General features: G+C 39.2%; 1 protein-coding gene across 1 annotated transcript; it reads right to left on the bottom strand.

Moving 5' to 3' along the window:
• Window positions 1–1,532: 1,532 nt before the first annotated feature.
• Window positions 1,533–19,829, bottom strand: lonrf1l (LON peptidase N-terminal domain and ring finger 1, like). Its single transcript, XM_042485709.1, has 12 exons — window positions 19,085–19,829; window positions 14,165–14,283; window positions 12,173–12,295; window positions 8,588–8,779; window positions 8,251–8,464; window positions 7,518–7,629; window positions 7,305–7,419; window positions 7,064–7,185; window positions 6,798–6,956; window positions 6,466–6,628; window positions 5,671–5,823; window positions 1,533–3,232 (listed from the first exon to the last, which is right to left on the bottom strand). The coding sequence occupies exons 1-12, from the start codon at window positions 19,674–19,676 to the stop codon at window positions 3,074–3,076; spliced, it is 2,223 nt and encodes a 740-aa protein (XP_042341643.1). The 5' UTR covers window positions 19,677–19,829; the 3' UTR covers window positions 1,533–3,073.
• Window positions 19,830–20,496: the final 667 nt, after the last annotated feature.

The raw sequence follows: 20,496 nt of genomic DNA, 5'->3' as shown, positions 1-20,496 counted from the left end.
TTTCTAGGATTAGGATGTTTCGTGGATTGTAGGATATTAGGGTCTCAGCTAAGATCCGCTACTGGCACTTTATTCATAAACAAGTTCTATTTTGATGCTGTTTTATTCACTCTGACACCTTATTTATACAGAAAGTACAAAAACAATTTCCAGTGTGAATCGCTTTATTTTTATTGTGAAATAGAAAATGACTGGAGGGCCACCTGACACCCTACTGGAGGCCAGATTTGGCCCACAGGCTATAAATTGATCATAGCCATAGTGCATAAAAAGACAGTAAATAGGGCTTATTTATTTCCATCTCAAACATGGAAGGAAGGCAATGGGCAACTTCAGAAGAATTCAACAATTCTATAAAAACATTGTTTTGTATGTATGTATATATATATATAAACATATAAATCTATATATAACTGATCATTTAAAATATTGTTTCTCTGGACATTTTTCCCTAGCTTTTTCAAAAATAATTCTCTAAATGTCCTCATTTCTTGCAATTTGTGGGAAATCTCTTAACAAGTTGCTCACTGCCTTTTCCTCCATGTTTTTGAAAAAATCAAACCAATTTACTTTTTTATTTTTAATATTTGCTTTAAGTGTCTGAAGTAGTACAAGAAAGTAATGTTGATCCAGGTTTCAAAGAGTTAGTTAGGCCTGACTGTAAGGGCAAATGCTGCCTTCATGTGCTCTTTCGAAATATCATATTAATTGTATTCCATGTTGCGTTACCAGCACATGAACGGCCCTTCAAAGTAATTAATTATGAATTGTAAATTGGGAAATTTTGCTGATACCCGAGTTGTGATTTTTGTGTAACACTTAAGGGCAGCAGAAATGGCGTAAAGCATGGCGTCACTGTCGACAATTGACGGTAAACAATTATAGATTTCAACATTTCGTTTCTAGAAGCGATCATTTACTTTTAACAGTTGCACAGTTTCGTATATGCATCTACTAGCTGTAGCAAGCAAGCAAACTTTTAACTCTAAAGCATTCCAGGTGACTATACTAACATTGATAACATTACTTTATAACACGAGTTGCAGATTTGACTTCTTAAATGCATAAACATGAAGGCAAAAGTCAATGTTTGGTCAATGGTGAGAAACTTATTTACTAATTCATGGATTAAATATCAATTTTTGGTCACATGTTAATGTAATATGGTATTAATGTTAACTGCTGTCTATGCGAAGTGACCAAGATTAAATAAAAAGATATCTAAAAATATATGATATAAAAATATATTCAAAATAAAATAATATATACAAGTATAAATAAACTGGAAACAGCTATTAACTTCTTGTTTAAATGCTACTGGCACTAAAATGCAACCCATTGTGTTTGTAGCTGCCATGCTTTTCCCACTTTACGACCTCAAAGCACATGAACACAACAAAGTCAGAAGAATGACTTCCTAGCGTCCTAGCGGACACTACGACCTTCCGACATCACGTGAGTGCAGCAAAAGCGCAGCATGCTGCTCAACATCTTTTCTTTAAGTGGTCAAACAGTGGAAACTGAGGCTGAAGCTGAAAAAGAAGTGCATTTATTATTGAAAATTGATAACTTAAAACATCAGACCAAAAACCAAGATCTGTCCAAAAAGCCTTTTTTTTTTTTTTACATATCATTTACATACAACAGCCTTGACTTGAATTTCATTTTAAGTTTTTTATTATACACATTGTGCACAAATGGTGCCTCAAACTAACCGAGAGAAAGAAAAATACAATAAAAACATACTTCACACTATGGCAAAAAAGGAATGGTTACCAAGCCAAAGCATTGTGTTGTTTAAAATCACAATGCCCAATGGTGTAAGGCAAATGCAGTCCAGACTGGAGCACTGGTGAACCGACCCCTCCTCATAGAGAGCAGCTCTGAAGGAAGATAACACTCACTCATTAGTTGTATCATACATGTTTTTGTCTTGTTTTGATTTGTCACAATATTGCAAATCCCCCTTTAGAATTTCTCATACAAACACAGTCAGAATGTACAAATAAAGTTTTACTAATAAATTAGCTTAAATTAATGTCATGGGCAGCTCAATCTTTTGGTTTAGAGGAGACAAGTAATGTGTGAACAGAACCACTGAATCTTCAATACAAAACTCCACCAGGGTCTCTAAAGGTCCATAACAACAATGGAAGATAGTGCATACGACTTAAGGTTATTTGTGAGAGGAAGAAAGTGTTTGAAGAGAGTTAGGATGAGATTTCAGGGCTGTGACCTGATGTAAAGAGGGATAAAACATCCCATCTTTGCAAGAAAACTAAGAAGAAACTCAAAACGACGGGAGGAAACACAAACCGTTTCCTTCTTTCAACGGGAAGGTCCTCTGCCTCGGTTAAGAGGCAGCGATGGAAGTTGTGGGGGAAGAGAGTAAACAGAAAATGCTCGGAAGATATGGATTAATACTTTCATGAGCGTTTGGTGCGCCTGCCTTTAGCTGCGCTTGGTTTTTGCACAAATCTCTTTTCACTGGTTCATCTAAACCACATCTTGCTTTCATTTTTTGAGGGATTTCAGCATTTAGGATTTTGTTCCACAGAATCACCTCATCTTTCCTCCATACTACAGAAATGAAAAAAAAAACAACTTCCTTTTTTCACTGGTCTCATCAGATGATCCAACACTTACTTAAATACTCTCTTCACCTTGCTTAACATTGATTATTAGATATATTATTCTGACACCTAAGACAGCAAAATATGAGTGGATTATTAACTGCTCTTTTTATTTCAACACTCAAGGATGTTCCTCTGAAAATGAACAGCATTTAGAATGAGAGCAGACTTTTTTTTCCATTTCATTAAGTCTCAAACAAATAATGTGCATCAGTGGAAGTATCCCTGAGGTGGTTTGACCACATCTCCATTTCAGTTAACCACAGTTCAAGGATGTTTCAGCTTTGCATTGTCTTGCGTAGGCTTTCCATGTGAGGACGAGGGCTCCTGTAGCTGTAAAAACAAACGCTGAAGGATCAGATGGCAGCAGAAACAGAAGTTGGCAAGATGTTGAGTGCCACTTCAACGTCCAGTATTTGTGTTGATGAGGAGAGGAAGCTCTAGTTGTTGGGGATACTCTGCAGATATGTGAGGATGTGCTGGATCTTCACCAGGCGTTCTTTGAGGCTGGTCATGGAGAGCACGGAGAGCTGGTACCGCGGGTCGATAGGCAGCACGGCCAGGAGCCACCAGCAGCACGCCGGACCGTTAGGAGTCGCCTAGAGGAGAGCAGGAATACTGTTACAGCTTTGTGTGTGAACATGGAACACAGTCACTTGAGCATTTTATCCTATTAGTCATTCGCGTGAACATTTGTTGTAATTAGCTAGTGAATCTCTGAATTATGGGTCAAAACATGTTTTATGAGGTCATAGTGACCTTTGATCTCCAAATGCTGATCTGTTTGTTTTTTAATCTAAGTGGATGTTTGTGCCAAATTTGAGAAAATTTCCTCAAGGCCTTTTTGAAATATCACATTCCCAAAATGAGATAGATGCAAGGTCACAGTGACCTCTGACCACCAAAATCTTATCAGTTCATCCTTACGTCTAAGTGGACGTTATTGCCAAAGTTTAAGACAACCCCTCCAGGTGTCCTTGAGATACAAGAATGCAACAGATAAGGTCACAGTGACTTTGACCTATGAACACCAAAATCTTATCAGTTCATTCTTGACTCCCAGTGGACTTCTGTGCCAAATTCAAAGAAATTTTCTCAAGGTGTTCTTAAGACATCACATTCACTAGAATTAGACGGATGCAAGCTCACAGTGACCTTGACTTTAAACCTTTGACCACCAAAATATAATCAGTTCATTCTTGAGTCTGAGGAAAGTTATTGCCAGAGTGAACAAATGCGCTGAAAAACATGGCGAGCTACCGTTTCTGCAGACGCGCCTGATAAGTGCTGCTCGGGCAAGCCGTGTGCACGCTCTAACTTGATACACAAGCGCTGAATTTAAAAAAACACGATCGGTGCTGCCCACTGTCTCATGGCGCGCGCTGTGTAAAACGGTATAAAACGGTATAAAACGGTGCAACGCGGCGACGCACGTTGCATGAATCCAAGTATTTACGTAATCAATTACGTCGATGCGTCGCTCCAGCCCTAGTAAAAACATAAATGAGTTTTATAAGTAATCTGCCAGAGAAACGCATGTCTGCATCACAATCAGAGCTGAAAAAAAATCCCATTTTCTTTGAGTTTCACAGACTGAGGCAGTTACAACATGATCTCAACACATCTAAAGATTTGAAGTGAATAATGTATACTATGTCTATGTTACATTTTGTATTTTACACTGGCCATTAGCCAAAAGAATCACAGCACTGTTTACCGTAAAAAAAAAAAAATTACAGTTATTACATAACGCCATTAAAAATCCAGCTCGACACTTTCCTTTTTTAGAGAGTGTGCACGTGGTGTAGTCAGGGATTCTCTTCATGACACTCTTCTGATGCACAGGGCCACTGGGATTAGTTATGAAGCACCCGTAAAGCTCTTTAGCCTATATTGTCAATGGACTCCGCCCCGTGGTTGTCCTGAGAGCGGAGCAGTAATCCCTGTCAGCACTGCGGGCTACGAGCCAGAGCTGAGCGTACACAACAACCGTGTTCCGGTATTAAGACTTGTAAGGCAGGTGAATCCGAGGTGTAATGTGGGTTTCCCCAAAAGGCAAGTGTGTCATGAGATGATCCAATTTCAGAGTCTGGAGTTTGCAGCGTCTTGCTGTGTCAGACGAGGAAATAAGAGCCTGAAAAAACCTGCAGTTCTCAGAAGAAAATGACTGCTACGGCTTAGATAGTAATAATAATAAAAGACATTATTATATATCTGCTGTTGTTCTTTTGATTATCTGCTGGTTATCTACATTTTGTTATTTAAAAGGTTGTGAGGAAAACATGCACTGAAGGTGAGCAGTTACAGTGATGACTTTTTTCTCAACAGAATGTAACATCCCCAGCTTCACTCTGACATGCTGTTGACGTTCTGCTGCAAAGTTATTTCACAAATTCAGCTGCGAGATGAACTATATGAATGACACTACTTCTAAGTCACTTAGATCCTCGTCAGGAAAGCCAACAGCCCAGCAGAAGTTTAATTAAGCTCAGGGTATCATTTTCCAGTTCACTCGCTCTAATTACTAATTTTAATAAGGTAAATGAAATTCAATTTAACCCTGCAATATATGAGAGAGCTGGTAATATGTGTGTTTAATAAGTCAGTAATGTTAGGGAAGCACTGTGCTGGTGAGTAAATCCTTGACAATGATCATCAAAACATACATTTCAGTTGTTTAACCCCTTTAAGCCTGAATAGATATCAGTTTTCTTGTGCTGGGTTCAGACGCCTTTCACACACTATTTGATCATTTAAAGCCTGCAAAAATTTGATTTCTTTCGAAAACATAGGGAAAAAGTGGGGTTGCAAATCATAAGCACTTACCTTAATCGATTACTGGTAAAATTAACAATTGATTAATTGGTAGTTGAAAAAAAAAACTATAAAAACTGCTTATTTGAACATATTGCTAATATTTTGACCGCATTCCATTAATTGATCGGTTAAATTTCACATCTTCAATTACACTCTTTCCTACCAATTAATCAATAGTTGCTTAATTGTGGATGAGAGGAGCAGTGTGCTGGATGTTTACCTGAATGTCAGCTTCTCGCTCTGGCATCGGTCCAAAGTGCTGCAGGATCTGGTTGTGAAAGTGGATCTTGAGGTTCTGGAACCAGTCGCGGGCCTGCTCATACACGGCATCATGCAGCTCTTGTAGTCTCTCCAACTCTTCACTGTCCTCCACCTGATCCACAAGAGTCAAATAACCTATCAGCCTTTGTTGTTGTTTTTTTCTTTTTTTTACTATATTATACTATTAAAAAAAAACAAGTCTACCATTCTGTTCCCTTCCATTCTATTCTATCCTCTTCCATTCCATTCTATTCTCTTCCCATCAATTCTATTCTATTCCAATCCATTCCATTCCCTTCCAATCCATTTTATTTTGTTTCATTCTATTTTATTCTGTTCTATTATGTTCCACTCTATACTATTTTGCTCATTTTTGTTTATTCTATTGTATTTGTATTGTATTCTATAATAATAATAATAATAATAATAATAATCCAAGTACTCGAAGATGCTGAACATGAAATGCAAAAAGAAAAACAAATACAGATGCAAAATAGAGAATACAAACTACAAGAACAGAACAGATACAAATACAAGAACAGAATACAAACGCAAAATTCAGAGGATATGCCAGCTCAGATTTGAGGAGGCAGTGGGAGACAGGTATTTTTCAAAAAGGTGGGTTTTGAGTTTATTTTAAGTGAGGAGAGTGAGTCTGAGTTGTGGATGTATTCCGTTCTGTTTTGGGTGGAGTATGATTATTAAAGTACAACAAACTGTAGATAAAATCAGTGTTAGTTTCAGTGGTTCTTACCCTGGTATCACCCAAATGCTCGATGTCAGCGGTGCTGTAACCATCCTTCATTCCTCGGGTTAACACTCGGAAGCGTTTCCCTCCGATAGTGTCCACTACTGACCGTCCATCAGGGAGGAAATGGACACTCCTAATGGTCAGCATGCAGCCGTAATCTGCAAACCTGCAGGAAAGGACGGACGCCATTTAGTATTCATTCTTTTTCAGACAGCTGAGCTGTAGCAGAGAGTTCCAGAGGTTCCTTTATTCCATATGTGCAGATGTGTCTGGCTTAAAGGCCCCTAACACTGTCATTCAGACAGTTCTTGCATGTTAGTGTGTTGCATGCTTACCCTTTCTGGGGATCATTGATACACATCCCAAACTGCCGTGTGCCTGTGTCCATGCAGCGGCGGATCATGAGACGGTAGCGAGGCTCGAAGACATGCAGGGGGCAAGGCACGGTGGGGTAAGCCATGGTACACACAAAGATAGGCACATTCTTTGTCAGGCTGCGCAGAGGGAGGGAAGGAGAGGACAATTTAGACCCTTTGAACCTTTTTGAAACTTCTGAAAATGAACAATAAATTTCAATCAGGCCAGAGACACAAATACTCACTCAGAAAGTTCTCTGGTCTCCTCCACTTGAGTCTTAGTCCTCTCTGCGTGCTCCTGTCTCAAATACTGTTTGATCAGTGTGTCCAACACTGTGGTCACCCTGTACTTTCTACATGCTAGATACTGGAGAGAGCAGGATACCAGTTAGTGAGTAAAACAGAGAGTAAAGAACACAAGATGTTGAATAGCAAGATGAGAGTAATATCTTGATTCAATCAATACATGCTGAGATGCTCTCTCACCTCCTTTAGGCTCTCTTTACAGAGGGGACACTGGGGCATGTGGTCTAAGCAGCGTTCCAAACAGTTTTTACAGAAGGTATGGCCACATGGTGTCGTCACAGGCTCATAGAACAACCTGCATACATCACAGAGATGCAACAAGTGTTAAATTCATCATTTTCAGTCATTTACAAGTGTGTGAAAACGTGTGTGTCCACAGGTGTGTGACCTTACCTCATGCAGAGAGAGCACTCCAAGTCGTTGGGGTCCAGCAGGTCCTCAGGAACACTTCTGCTGGTTTTAGCTTTGGCAGCTTTTTGTCTGGAGCCTTTTGCACCTTTTACTCCTAAAGGCAACCAGGGAGATAAAAGCATTCAACAATTAGGTGTGGACAATAAGGCAGGAGTTTTTGATACTGGTAAGAAAGGAAACAGAAGAGAGAAACCTAGGCAAATCGGCTTGGTTTCTTTCCAAAGCATGCAAGGAAGCTAATGAGCAAATTGACAAGAAACAGTTAAAAAAAAAAAAAAAAAAGCAGAAAATTATAAAAAACTACAAGAAAATAACCTGAAAATAAACAAAAAAAGCAACGTTGAAAAAATAAAATAGAGTGGTTAAAAATGTTTGTTTTCTGGAACATAAGTTTGAATACAAATATAAGATTTAGGAATATAGATCACTGGTAAATTTTCACTAACTTTCAATATGCAACCCCTCACCTCGGATAATTTATTTTCAATTTTTTTGGTTACCTTTTACAATTTCTGTTTGCAATTTGCAGGGCATTTTTTACCTAACTGCCTTGTTTCTCATGTTTCTAAATAAATAAAACCAATTTCCTCAGGTTTCACTGCTTGAAATGCTTGAGAAAGGCGTCTGAATGCAGCACAAGAAAACTCATGTCGATCCAGGTGTTGAAGGGTGAAGAAGAACAGAGAGCAACACAATGGTGGGATTCGTCACTCACCTTGTTTTTTAAGTTTGCTACTTCCGCTGTCCACGACACAGGGTTCTGTGTCGGACACTGACAGCTTCCTCTTTAGCAGGCTGCCCTTGTCCTCGTCGCCCAGCTGCGGAGCTGAGCAGACTCTCTTCAGCCCCTCCTCACCACAGCTGGAGCCGTGCATCCGCAGTGAATGAGCTCTGCTCAGACCAGGCCGCTCCACGCTTTCCCAGCGTTTCTGAATAATGACAGAAGACAGAGGGGCAGACGATGATGACGGTTTACAGAAACACATGGCGACAAAAGCATGGAAGCAAGTCATTGATAAACAATGTGGTATCATTATGGAGTCTGCCAGTACCTCCTGGCTGTCCAGATGGAGGTGTGCCGAGGCAGCACGGATCTGGTGTTGTCTTTGGTCTGGGCTTTGTGGTTGGACTTTAACATCGGACACTAGTGTTTTACTGCGCAAGTGAGGTGACGTGTTCTGTGTAGTTTCCCGCAGGCCGACCTTGACATTCTCATCAGCTGGGGAGAGCAGGTCGCACAGGATCTGTAACAAAGCACTCGGTTTATCAGCCTGTGCATAGGTTTTTGCACACTTTCACATTTGCAAGCAGACATTGTTTAAAAAGTGTCTACGATGCAAAAAAATGTTTTTGGTTATTTTGAATACACCAGGTTTAGTGGAAAAAGTTTTTTTCAAGTCTGCAAACATGCAGTGTGTGGTGAGGAAAATACAGACTTTTGTCCTTTATGCACATAGGAGTTATTGACATAAGATTTAACCGCACAATACTGTGAATCCAGTTCCATAACCAGGACCAAGAGCAAACTCAGTCATGATAATCTACATGGTGATACGATGCAAAAAAAACACAAACTTTGCCCAGAGTCGCCTTGTTCTTGTTCAGAAAAGATATCAGCACAACCTCAGTTTGACCTCAGTGTGTTTGACCATTAACCCTTCCTCCCAGTACTGTCAGCTTAAACATATGTGCACAATCAGACAGACTCACTCAACACACATCTCTATTTTTGCTATATTTTCCTGAGACCTGGTATGAGAATCTTGTGTAAGTGTGATTAAGATTGAGTTTTTGCATTTTAATCTTTTTTACAACACATGCTCACCTCACACCAAATGACTTTACAAGCAATTTCGCTGTTGCAGACATAGTTCCAATGTGGAAATAAATCATGAGTTTCACCTCAGTTAATGCACGCTTCTGTGATCTTACTTATATGGTTGTAAAGCAGTCCTAACACTCAGTCCGACCTGTCTTCAATCAGCTTTTTTCATGTCTTTACGTTTCAACAAAATCAAACATATTTGTGATTATTGTACATTTCTAGTCTTGAAATGATGTGAACATCAACAACCAGTTGCTGCACTCTTTCTGACATCAAACGGGAAGCAGCAAACCATAATGACAGTAAACATGGAGGGGACTCCAAGGAGGTGCAAGGACATGAAAAAGTCTTGTTTGACTTGGACTATGGAAAAGGAGGACAATCTGGAGGAGTCTGTGTTTATTAGGCATAAATCTGTTCCACCAACCTGTATTTCCTTTAGTGACAAATGTTCATATTTGAAACAGTTCGCGTCTCATTCCCACTGTCTCCCCCCACTAAAATAGCTGGTAGTGAGTTGAGGCAACAAAAATCAAAACATCAAGTTTACACATAGATATATTTCGAATTTATGAATTATTTTGATGCTGAATTGATAAGAGCACTGTCAACATTGTTATTGAATTGTTAATATGTCATCTTATAGTGTGTGACTTAAAACTCTTTAAATGTAAGAGGGTGTCACACTTTTTTTTTTTTTTGTAGTGCATGTTAGGCTTCTGGTTTATGGTGGGCATAATGTGTAACCATATGCTCATTATTGTTTGGAAGCCTTGACAGCAACAAGAGTGGAGGCTGTCATTTTTTATTTAGCTTCTTTTCTGTTTTCATTATATGGATATTGGGAAGGCCTTTGAGACTGTAAGTGTGATTAGATGCTGCACAAACTTAATTTGACATGCTATTGATGCACGCTGTCTGGCTCCCACACTTCTGTAGATACATGTCTGGTCTGAACGGTGTCTCTTTCAGAAACAGTCAGAAAAAAGAATTCAGACAAGAACTCAATACAACCAGCAACTCTTGACTACAGCTCCAATCAATTCCACACACTTTATTCCCAGTGAAAACTGGTATGCCATGACTAATGTGATTATGTATGTTTCCTTATGCAACGATGATTCAGAGATGATTACACAAAACTTGAGCAGCATTAGTAGCTGAATAGCTGTATTTTCATCACTAAGAGGCAACAAACTTTCACATTACTCTGTGAATGTACGTGGGACTGCATACACGAGTCTACTGTGTCACGCTTATGTAACTAAAACACTGTGGTCAGTCTATTAAGTGGCACTAATGTCATTACAGACAAAGTCACAAGACCTGACCCTCTGACGACTTATGCAATTCCATGATGGACTGAGACTTTGACTGATCCCTACTGTTAACCTGTCTACGTTTCTATGATCCATAATGTATGGAAGTGTGGGGAAATACATAAAAAACAAACACAAATCCAATCTTCATCCTCCAAAAAAGAACCATTAGAGTTGTTCAGAAAACCACTAATCTGGTTGAATTCCAACCAGTTCAAATCATACGTAGCGTGAGAGAAATCAACTACTGCCTTGATTTGAGAGGAATTTGCATGTTCAAGAAACAATTTGTGAGAACTAACGCCAAAAATCATTGCATTACAGTACAAGGGGTTAATTTATGGAACAGCTGTAGTGTGGATTTGAAAATATACAGCACTTAACAAAATGAAACATATTTTCAAAAGCAACATACTGAAGGGATAAGAGCTGGTAGAACAGAGAGGGGAGCTGGCTGAGTGATACAGGGGACACAGTTGGTAAGATGCTTTTGATAGTGTGACTGTTTTTACATGTTTTCTTTGTTTTAGTGTGTGTGTGTGTGTGTGTGTGTGTGTGTGTGTGTGTTTATTCCAAATGTTCTGTTCTTCTGTTCTTGTTAAGTCTTGACTGTTTATTTTTGTTTGATTAGATCGAGGTGTGTATGGTGAAGACTCGGAAAGAAACTGGGAATGTTAATGTTTAAAATGGTTTTTTTTTGTAATTCAATTTGTTAAAAGGAGGTAGTATTTGCTAAGTATTTCCTCCTACTCCTTTTTGAACATTAAATACTTATGTTGTTAACTGAATATTTCTGATTGATATTCTGGTGTTATTTTACTTACTTATACTTTGTTGTCCAATTTTTTGGCATGTTTACAATAATGATCATATCTATTACTCCAATAATGCATATATTTTGAATTCGCATCTCATCGTTATTCTTATGTGAGACGTCTACATCTGCACTCTCTTGCACTCTTCATTTGAGAGTGGAAATATACATTTTGAGTTTGTCTATAAACTGTAAAGAGTTACAAATGTGCTTGACTGACGTATATCAGTATTAATGAGCAGAATAACACAAGTATTGTTCATAATCTCTGCCAATAAATTCCAGACACACTTCCAAGCACGGAGGACAATGCACGATGTAAATCCAATTAAAAGCACAGTAATACAAGAGGATGTCTATAACACTGCATCTCTACCATGTTATTGGTTTATTTAGTCATAACGCTTGAGTGGGATTTTAGGAGCCATGCCATAAAAAGAGGTTTCATTAAGTCAATGTAGTATAAAAGCAGATGCTAGCTATAAAAACACAACAAATGGCTTTGCAGGACAAAGATCCTTTATGTTCCCAGCAATCCAATCAAAGAGTTGGGGAACTAATTTTCTGTCCCGAAATTCATCAAAGCAATGGTACAATTTTTTATTTATTTTTTTGTATTTTGTCTTTTTCTCTTCCAATGTTGTCAGCACACTAACTACTTCCTCTTAAATTCTCTCACCTTTTCCACTTGTCTTTTAGCACTGGGGAAGTCCTCGTCCACAGCCAGGCAGCGAAGGAAGACTTGGAGGGACTCGTCCACTTGGCCCATCTCGTGCAGCACCATAGCTTTCCTAAATAGAGCCTGAAAGGACAGAAAGAGAGAAATCATACTTCTGCACCAGCTTTTGTTTTCACACTCACTCTCACGTTTAGGACACACTAGTCCATCTTTAACCTTCTTAAATGTTTTCTCTTACTGGTATGTGTTTATGCTTAACATGCATCTTAAGAGCAGATTCAAAAATGATGCTGAACTTTAAAAACAGCCAGAGCGAACACAAGAGACACGCAGCTCTTCTCTCAAAAGTCAATATGAAATACACTGGTTCTTTTTCATGATAGACTTTGCCCAACAAATGAAAAATATCCTCTGCTTTCGACTCAGACACTTAGACTCCTGTTACTAATGTAATAGTGAACAGTGGCTCTGACCTTAATCACTGCATTCACAGTTGTGCTCTTGAAAATCTTCTTTAGTCATGATACTATTAACTTGTTTACCCTAGGACAAGGCCTTTTATACAATACAAAAGTAGCAGGAGGTCGCTATAAATATCCCGTGTAAACAAATAAGCAGGGTCACCAGAGAGAAATTATTCTTAGACTATGATTCAGTTAATTCAGTTGCCAAGAAACGCATTAGAAATTCACTTTCAGAACAGTTCTATTCTATGAAAAAAACGAATGAATGTATTAACATAATTCTGTGTATCTGACCTAAAAGGAACTTGAAACTATAATCCAGCGCTACTAGGTTCTCTCCATCTTTAGCTTTGCGGGAGGCAATCTTAAAATACACCTTTTCTTAGTACTGACCAGCTGACCGACATATCAGAGGAGACTGACTGCCAGACTCAGGCAAGTCAAGGCGGGTGAGTGTGCTGTGTGTGATGCGTAAACAATCTGGCAGTGTAAGCATTCTTACAGCATCAACAAAATAAAGGACATTAAATCAGGTGTCAGAACTAACACTGATTATACTCTATTACTATTGGACTATTGTCTATCTATAATTTTGGGACTATTGTCCCAACATTAGAGCAATAAATTGTATTATTGCCATTTAGAGACTATTTAATGCAACTGATATAATGATAATATAATTGCATAATAATGCAAATACACCTTTTCAAAGAGCATGAGAATATTCAGACATTGGAATATGAAAAAATAGATAAAATTTCTACGTAATTAACACCTGATGACAAGCACCATGCGCAAGAAAACTTGTTATGTACAAGGCAGTATGATCATTTTAGTACCTTTAAAGGAGTGGGCAAAAATTACTCCATTTGAGACGTTAATACAAGATTTGGCCCAAAAATTAAATAAAAGATGCCTCTTATAACTCATAAACAAGCTTAGCGAAGCTCCAGGAACACCGCAGTCTCCTCAATGATGCGGCTGGAATGCTGCAGTCGGCTCCGGGCTGTCGACAGCTGGGAAGTCAGGCGGTTCGCTGGTCGATTTACAGAGTGGAAGATGAAGTTGTTGGAGGTTAAAACGACAAACGATGGACTTATTGGCTTGTTGCCAAGGATTGACAAGCTAACAACTATCAGGACTGTGCACTCTTCAACTTCAAAAGTGTGGCTGCTGGCTACCTGTGAGCTACACTGCGTCATCTTTCAAGTGTTTTCTTATTCTCTTGAAAAATATGAGAAGCTGTGCCTAGTACTTTGGCAAACCTTGCGGGTTCTCTGGTTGTTGGCTTAAGTGTTGGTGACATTCTCATGTCAACAAACACACATAAAAACAGCACAAGCAATACTGAGGTCATGTCCATATATTGTACAATAAGTAAAATAAAATGTAATCATAGCGACAGGCCGACTCTTGTCATTGAGTCATAACTGTGACTGTGAGCCTAACAAAAGAGATTATCAATACAAATTTGAACATTTCCATAGCATTGGGTAAGAAAGGACTACAGTATCAGTGAGTGACCTACTTCAGCAGAACAGCTGGACTCGGGACTAAATTCTGTGTCCTCCAAAGCCAGACGGTACAGTTTGAGAGCCATGTACGCCTCCGCTCGAGACAATCGAGCCGCTGCTGTTGTCTCTGGATCTGCAGGAGAGATGAAAAAGAGGGGGGAGAAAAACCTTCATTAGCTCTGAGGAAAGGGTTTCACTCAAGTACTTATCTTTAAATATTAGTGAGCACAGTACATTTATTCAAACATATATCATTTAATTGTAAGTCATCTTGATATTATGAAACATAGCACAAGTAACACCATAATACTGATTACATCAAATTGTCTGTGGTTTAATGGGCAAACTCAACCTTTTCTGCTTGTGTGGGCAAGTAGTGTTTACTTCAACAGAAAGTTTCAAAACTGTCACTTCCTGCAAGTCATACATTACATAACTACATGACAAACACTATTAATATATCACCTGTGGTTCTGAATTCTCAACAGACAATGCAGAAGACGAATAGATGAGCTCAGCGGATTTTATATGTGTGTGTGTGTGTGTGTGTGTGTGTGTGTGTGTGTCTGTTCCTAACAGGAGGCTGTAATAAAGGCAACATAAGAGCTACTAATACCCCAAATCAATAACGAACAGAGTTAAGAGGCCGTAAACTATTTGGAATAATAACCAGGTATAAACAAACATGACCTTTTACACCTGTGTATGTGCACTGTGTTACAATCAGGCATTTTTTATCATCGAATTACTCAAATATGTCACTCTATTGTGAGTCTTTAAATCAGTCTGTCCTGAAGACATCACTGACTAATAAATTCTTTTAGTTGATTAACTTTACCTGCAATCCATCACAAGTTCAATAAGATTCATTCATTTTCTGCGCATGGCACACTTTCAATCCAAGTCATTTATCACCTCTCATTGAGACAAATGGGATTTAGTTCATTTTTGTGATGCACGGCAGATGCTAATATGAGCAGTACCACAGGTGGTTTGTCTCATTATGATAACATCAACCTCTGAATATCTAGAAGTTTCTGTCCTGTTTCTCGGGTTGCCTGCATCACTGAGGACACTGAGCTGCTGTCAAAAGCAGGTGGTACGACTCCAAAGACATCAGATTGCATCCTTGACCCAATGTCAAGTGACCGTCTTGGCATAAAGTGCCAAAAATTACCCACATTTAACATGTATTACTGTTTTTGTGACATTATAAGGACAGAAGAAGTAGACAGGAAATGATAGAAGAGAGGGTATGACATGCATCAAAGGTCAGAATGTGAGGACCCTATAAAACGAAATACTGCAATCAGCCAACGTGCAGATTTAATTGGCAAAGTGTAAAAAAACATCAACCCTAAGTTGAAGTATTTTTCCTTACTTTGCACAATAAATGTATATAATTAACATCGAAAAGCACTGTATTTCATGTCTACATGTCCATGTCACAATGAGAGTATACATAAATTTATGTTAATTCCACTACAGAAGAGACTTGATGATCACTAAAATTAGGTGGTGGAATTTTTTTTTTTTTTTTTTTAAATTGAAATCAGTATCGGTTATCAGTCAGACAAGTTAGTTATAAATTGGCATATGGGATATCTGCAAAAAAAAAATTCAGTATCATGCAACCCTAAATCATACATATTGCAGATATTTGTCATGAGCTGTAGCCAATCAGCGACCAGCGAGCTTTGTTTCGCTGGTTTTCTATATCTAACTAGTGACACGATGCAGGAGCAGATTGTGCATACATATTTTGCAAAGGGATGCAATGTTTTTACAGTCTTTTCACCCATAACCTGTCTTTCAGTCAGTACTCTAAGTTGTAAAACAAATGGGGGAAAGTCATGTTAGGTTAACATGAAGACAAGTAGTTCTAGTTAAACTCATCTGTGTTTAGGCTTTCCCCTGGTGACAGGATCACCAGTGGATTATAATGCAGTAGTTTAGGTTGCACCACATATCCTGTGTCTAAGTAACAGAGGTCAACGAGGACACAGCAGAGTTACATATGTGTTATATCACTTGACCCAGATTCCAACGGATGTTTCCATAAGCTCTCATAACCAGGTGAAGGTCCAGAAATATTTTCCAGCCGAATGGTCTGACATTTATTGTCATGTTGTGGGAGATCAAGTGTCTATCTACTAGGGTTGCAAAGATTATTTTATACATTGATAATATTATTATTATCATCAGTTTCAATGTCCCGTTAATAAATGTCAACAGAAGGTTTTTTCGATGAACAAATGTTTTATTACAACGCTTGAAATTTGACGTCATTTTTTAAAAATGGAATTTTGCGTAAAACCACTCAAAATAACAAATTATGTTGAGATTCTCCATCCATATGATTTTTTCAATGAATAAGCAAATATAAACTGTCAATTTTCATACCATCTGATATATTGCAGCATATATTGCAGCTCTATAGTGGACACGATAACTGAAAATTGCTTTTTAAGCTAATAACCTCCTAACTACAACAGAAGAAAATAACTGAATGTAAGGAAGTCAAGATTGCTCTCTCTCACATGGTTTGTGGTAATTTGAGATTCAGTGATTAGAGTGGAAAAAAAAAGATTGCTCTTGCAAGGCAGTGTTTTACCCACAATGCATCATGCTATATGCAGTTTGTTTGCTCAGCTGCAAATTCCCAGAAATTTCACTTTAAGACAGGCTGATGTAACCGCAACACTTCAACATTTTGTATCCAATGAACATGCAGACAGCTTGCAACAACAGGTCACCTATACTGAAGTAGCTGGATGTTTAGTGCCTTGCTCAGGGGCACTACACTTTTGCTGTCAGTGGTGAGAGTATCTCATTGACATTGTCTATACAAGCTTTGACAGCCAGTATTTGGATTTGCAACATCCTCCATCATCCCCATCATCTCGGTTTTGTTAACTATAAATCATCTGCAACAGGAGTAACCTACTTTATCTCCTTGCATAACATCAGGGTCTGTTACAAAAGCTAACTGTCTGGCTGATTGTCTATTTGGACCACCAGCCTTGCCCCACTTCATAAACTGGCTAACAAATGGCACATTCATCCTCTTATAAAACATTTATGAAACTGTGCCTCATAAAATTCACAACACTTACAATATTCAAATACCCTCCCACTTCATAAGTTACAAAACCTGCCCCACTCTAGCTGCATCTCTTAAATTGCATCCATGCTTCCCTCTAATGTTTTCCTTGCATCTTAGTCCCTCCCACCAGGGATGCATGGACAGACACAAGGAAAGAGAAGAGAGGACACGAGCAAATGTTTTAAAAGACATGAGACATTGTTTCCTCTCAAGTGTCACGTGAAGCGATGCCCATTTCTGATGACAGCAGCAGCTGATCAGGCCGCTGATGGCTGTTTGAGTGCACGAACATAATGTGATGCTCACACAGAACATAAGGAAAAGTCATAAAGCTAAATAAACTGTGCATATATGTTCCACTACAGCAGAACTATAGAACAGGTATTTTTCAGCAGCTGCTCTGCAGAGAATCACACGTCTGCATTCCATGACTGCCAGGTCATTATTGAGGTCATTATCTAATTATATGACAGCTTCTGAAAGAGTCCTGCACCAATGACAGCAAGACCACTCATGATTCTGTCCTATAATGACGGTAGGTTTCAAAAAACTTGGCTCTGCATCTTAATAACTGTAATTTTAACCTAATATCTCGCTCACGCTGCAGCTGCTGTGTTCACTGATCCAGTCTCAGCACTGAGTCTGAGAGGGCTTTTACTGAGAGATTTAATGATATACTAATCACATTGGGGTTTTTTGGTGCATCCTTCGGTACTGGTGCCATATCACAGCCGAAGAGACTTTTGGTAGAATATATGTCACCCTTACACTGTGCTCATAGCCTAATAATACAGATAAGCGTTTGGCCTGTCTGTGGCAGAGCAGCAGAGTTTTCTCTGTTCAACAAACACATTAACAACAACCCACACTCTGTATTTATACTGTACTTGTCCCATTTACAGTCACAGACTGCGTTTACATTATTTAGGTTAATCATTATTTGCATCTATTTATCTATATTCTGATTGTAAGTTAATTTCTTAATAACCCAAAATATGGTCATGATGTCTCTGTATTTTGAATTTATTTATTTTATATGGAAAATGGAAATGGAAACCAGAAATACCAGAATTAAACATAGAAATAGAACATTGCAAAGAAACATAGCAGGGACTGAAAGATGCCAGAGCTGGGAAAACGCTGAATATTTGTTAAACTTTAAATAATTTTGTTTGCTGCCCCTTATGGATATAATTTATCCTACGTATTTTTTTGTCTTTGTTTTGTCTTTAGTGTTTTTATTATGTCTTGTTTGCAGGGTTCTGTTTCTTTACTGTTACCTGGTAAGATTTCTAAATATGGTTACATCATGTCTTGAGTATCTGAAAAATATGAATAAACTGCAAGACAAAAAAAAAATTAAATTAATTAAATACGAGCTTTGACACTTCCTTCAAGATGGCGCATCGGGACAACTTCCGGTACAAACGAGGGGCAATGAGCGAGGAAATGACATATAAGAGAAATGAGATGCACCTTCTGTGTCACGACCTGCCTTATGCAACTTGCATCGATCGCGCGTGCGCAGCTGCACGAGTGTCGTAAGCAGGACGGACCAGATCAAACAGCAGCCAATGGGAGGAGACTGGCACCAGTTCAACACATGGAGCACTGCTTTTCAAAATGTTGGTCAGTAGAACTCACTCTACTCACCCCCCAGGGCCCACCAGCATCAGACAAACACAGTTATTGTATTCAATTATATGTTGTTGACATAAAAAACATAACCATGTTGCTATGAGCCTCAGTGAGAGTGCGCAGCAGACACACACCATCAGGAAACACCCCCCCTGTTCCAAGAACATGGCTGTATTGTTATTTTACTCACCACACTGAATTATATCAGTAGCTAGCGACACAGCTTCTTGGTAGCGGCTTCTTCTACACAACTCGTCCACTTCACATAGTGTTTTGGACTTTTTCAGCTCGTCGGGGAACCATTTTTCTAACAGTCCGCAGAGAATTACATTCACTTTCTCCTTACCGCTGACGGCTTCACTGCACAGCTTACATTTAGACAGCAGCCGTCGTTGTAAACACCTTTTGCAGTACGTATGTCCACAGTCTAAGGTCACAGGTTCACCTAGAAAGCCATGACAGTTGTGACAGTCGAACACATCGTCCGCACAGCTAGCTACATCCCGACTCTGGCCCGAGAGGGAGTCTGGCCCCGCCGCTTTCCTCTTAAAGTTGCGGAGGATACAGTCCACGAAAGTGCTTAAATGTTCCGGTCTCACGGTGCCGTACCGCATAGCAACGGAAAACCAGTCAATGGCTTCTTTCAGGCAGTTTTCCGAAGCTAGCGCGTTGGCTTTTTGCAGTATAAGTTGATGGTGGTCCTCCTCCTCCGAGACGGCGTCCGAGTCGGCGCCGATGAAGAAGGCGCTCCTCTCCTCCGGTACGTCCTGCACGTGCGACATAGTGGCGTACTTCAAACTAGAAAAAGCAAGTGTTATGTAGATTTGGGTTTTCTTCTGTTAACGTGTCTATACATTTCTATAGCTGCCACGGTCTTTGACGCTGTAGTGGACCGACTTTCCCATAGACACCCGTTTGTTACATAAAAAACATCGTCACGTGAGCATTAAACTCGTGCCGTGATTGGTCAGGACGTCTCGGTTACAAAACCTGCGCTCGAAAGTTTCATAACTACGGAAAGGACGTAGTGAAGTTGAGTGACTGTGCCAGGTTACAGCGCAGGCACGGCCCCGCAGGCCCTGCCTCTAACCCCCCAGGCTACAGCACGAACATTTAACAGTACAACATAACAAAAAACACACTCTCAGTCCTGGGTGATATCAATAAGTTTTAGTTTCCTTAAGCCTTCCGCAGCCTTACCGAGAAGACCCCTCTCATAACTGGTTGTGTAATAAGATTTTGTAACACATTCCAAGTCGCAATTTTACATAATAATTCGCCCTATCTTCGCTGGCTGAAACAAGTGAAAGAAAGTGCCATCAAAAACGGGTTAGACACAAATTATCCTTGTACTGCATCTCCTGTGTGAGATTGCAATTTTTGCACAAATAAAGATACTTTTGGATACATGTTTTTTCTGTGTACTGCAGTGTTAAGAAGCTGAAGTATGGTAATGTGGGACATCAGGAAAAGTGGGACAAATAAGGTTTTACATCTCTGGTTCTTTAAGTATTAACAGCCAGTAACCAAACATGTTATTACACTGTTGTTGCAAATGTGCTTTACATAAACAATCATTTTCATTGATCTGAGACAGCTAGT

Source organism: Plectropomus leopardus, chromosome 4, assembly GCF_008729295.1.
Source record: "Plectropomus leopardus isolate mb chromosome 4, YSFRI_Pleo_2.0, whole genome shotgun sequence".
Taxonomy (NCBI): Eukaryota; Metazoa; Chordata; class Actinopteri; order Perciformes; family Serranidae; genus Plectropomus; species Plectropomus leopardus.
The sequence above is the reverse complement of the archived record's forward strand: the minus strand, read 5'-3'. Positions and strand labels throughout refer to the sequence as shown.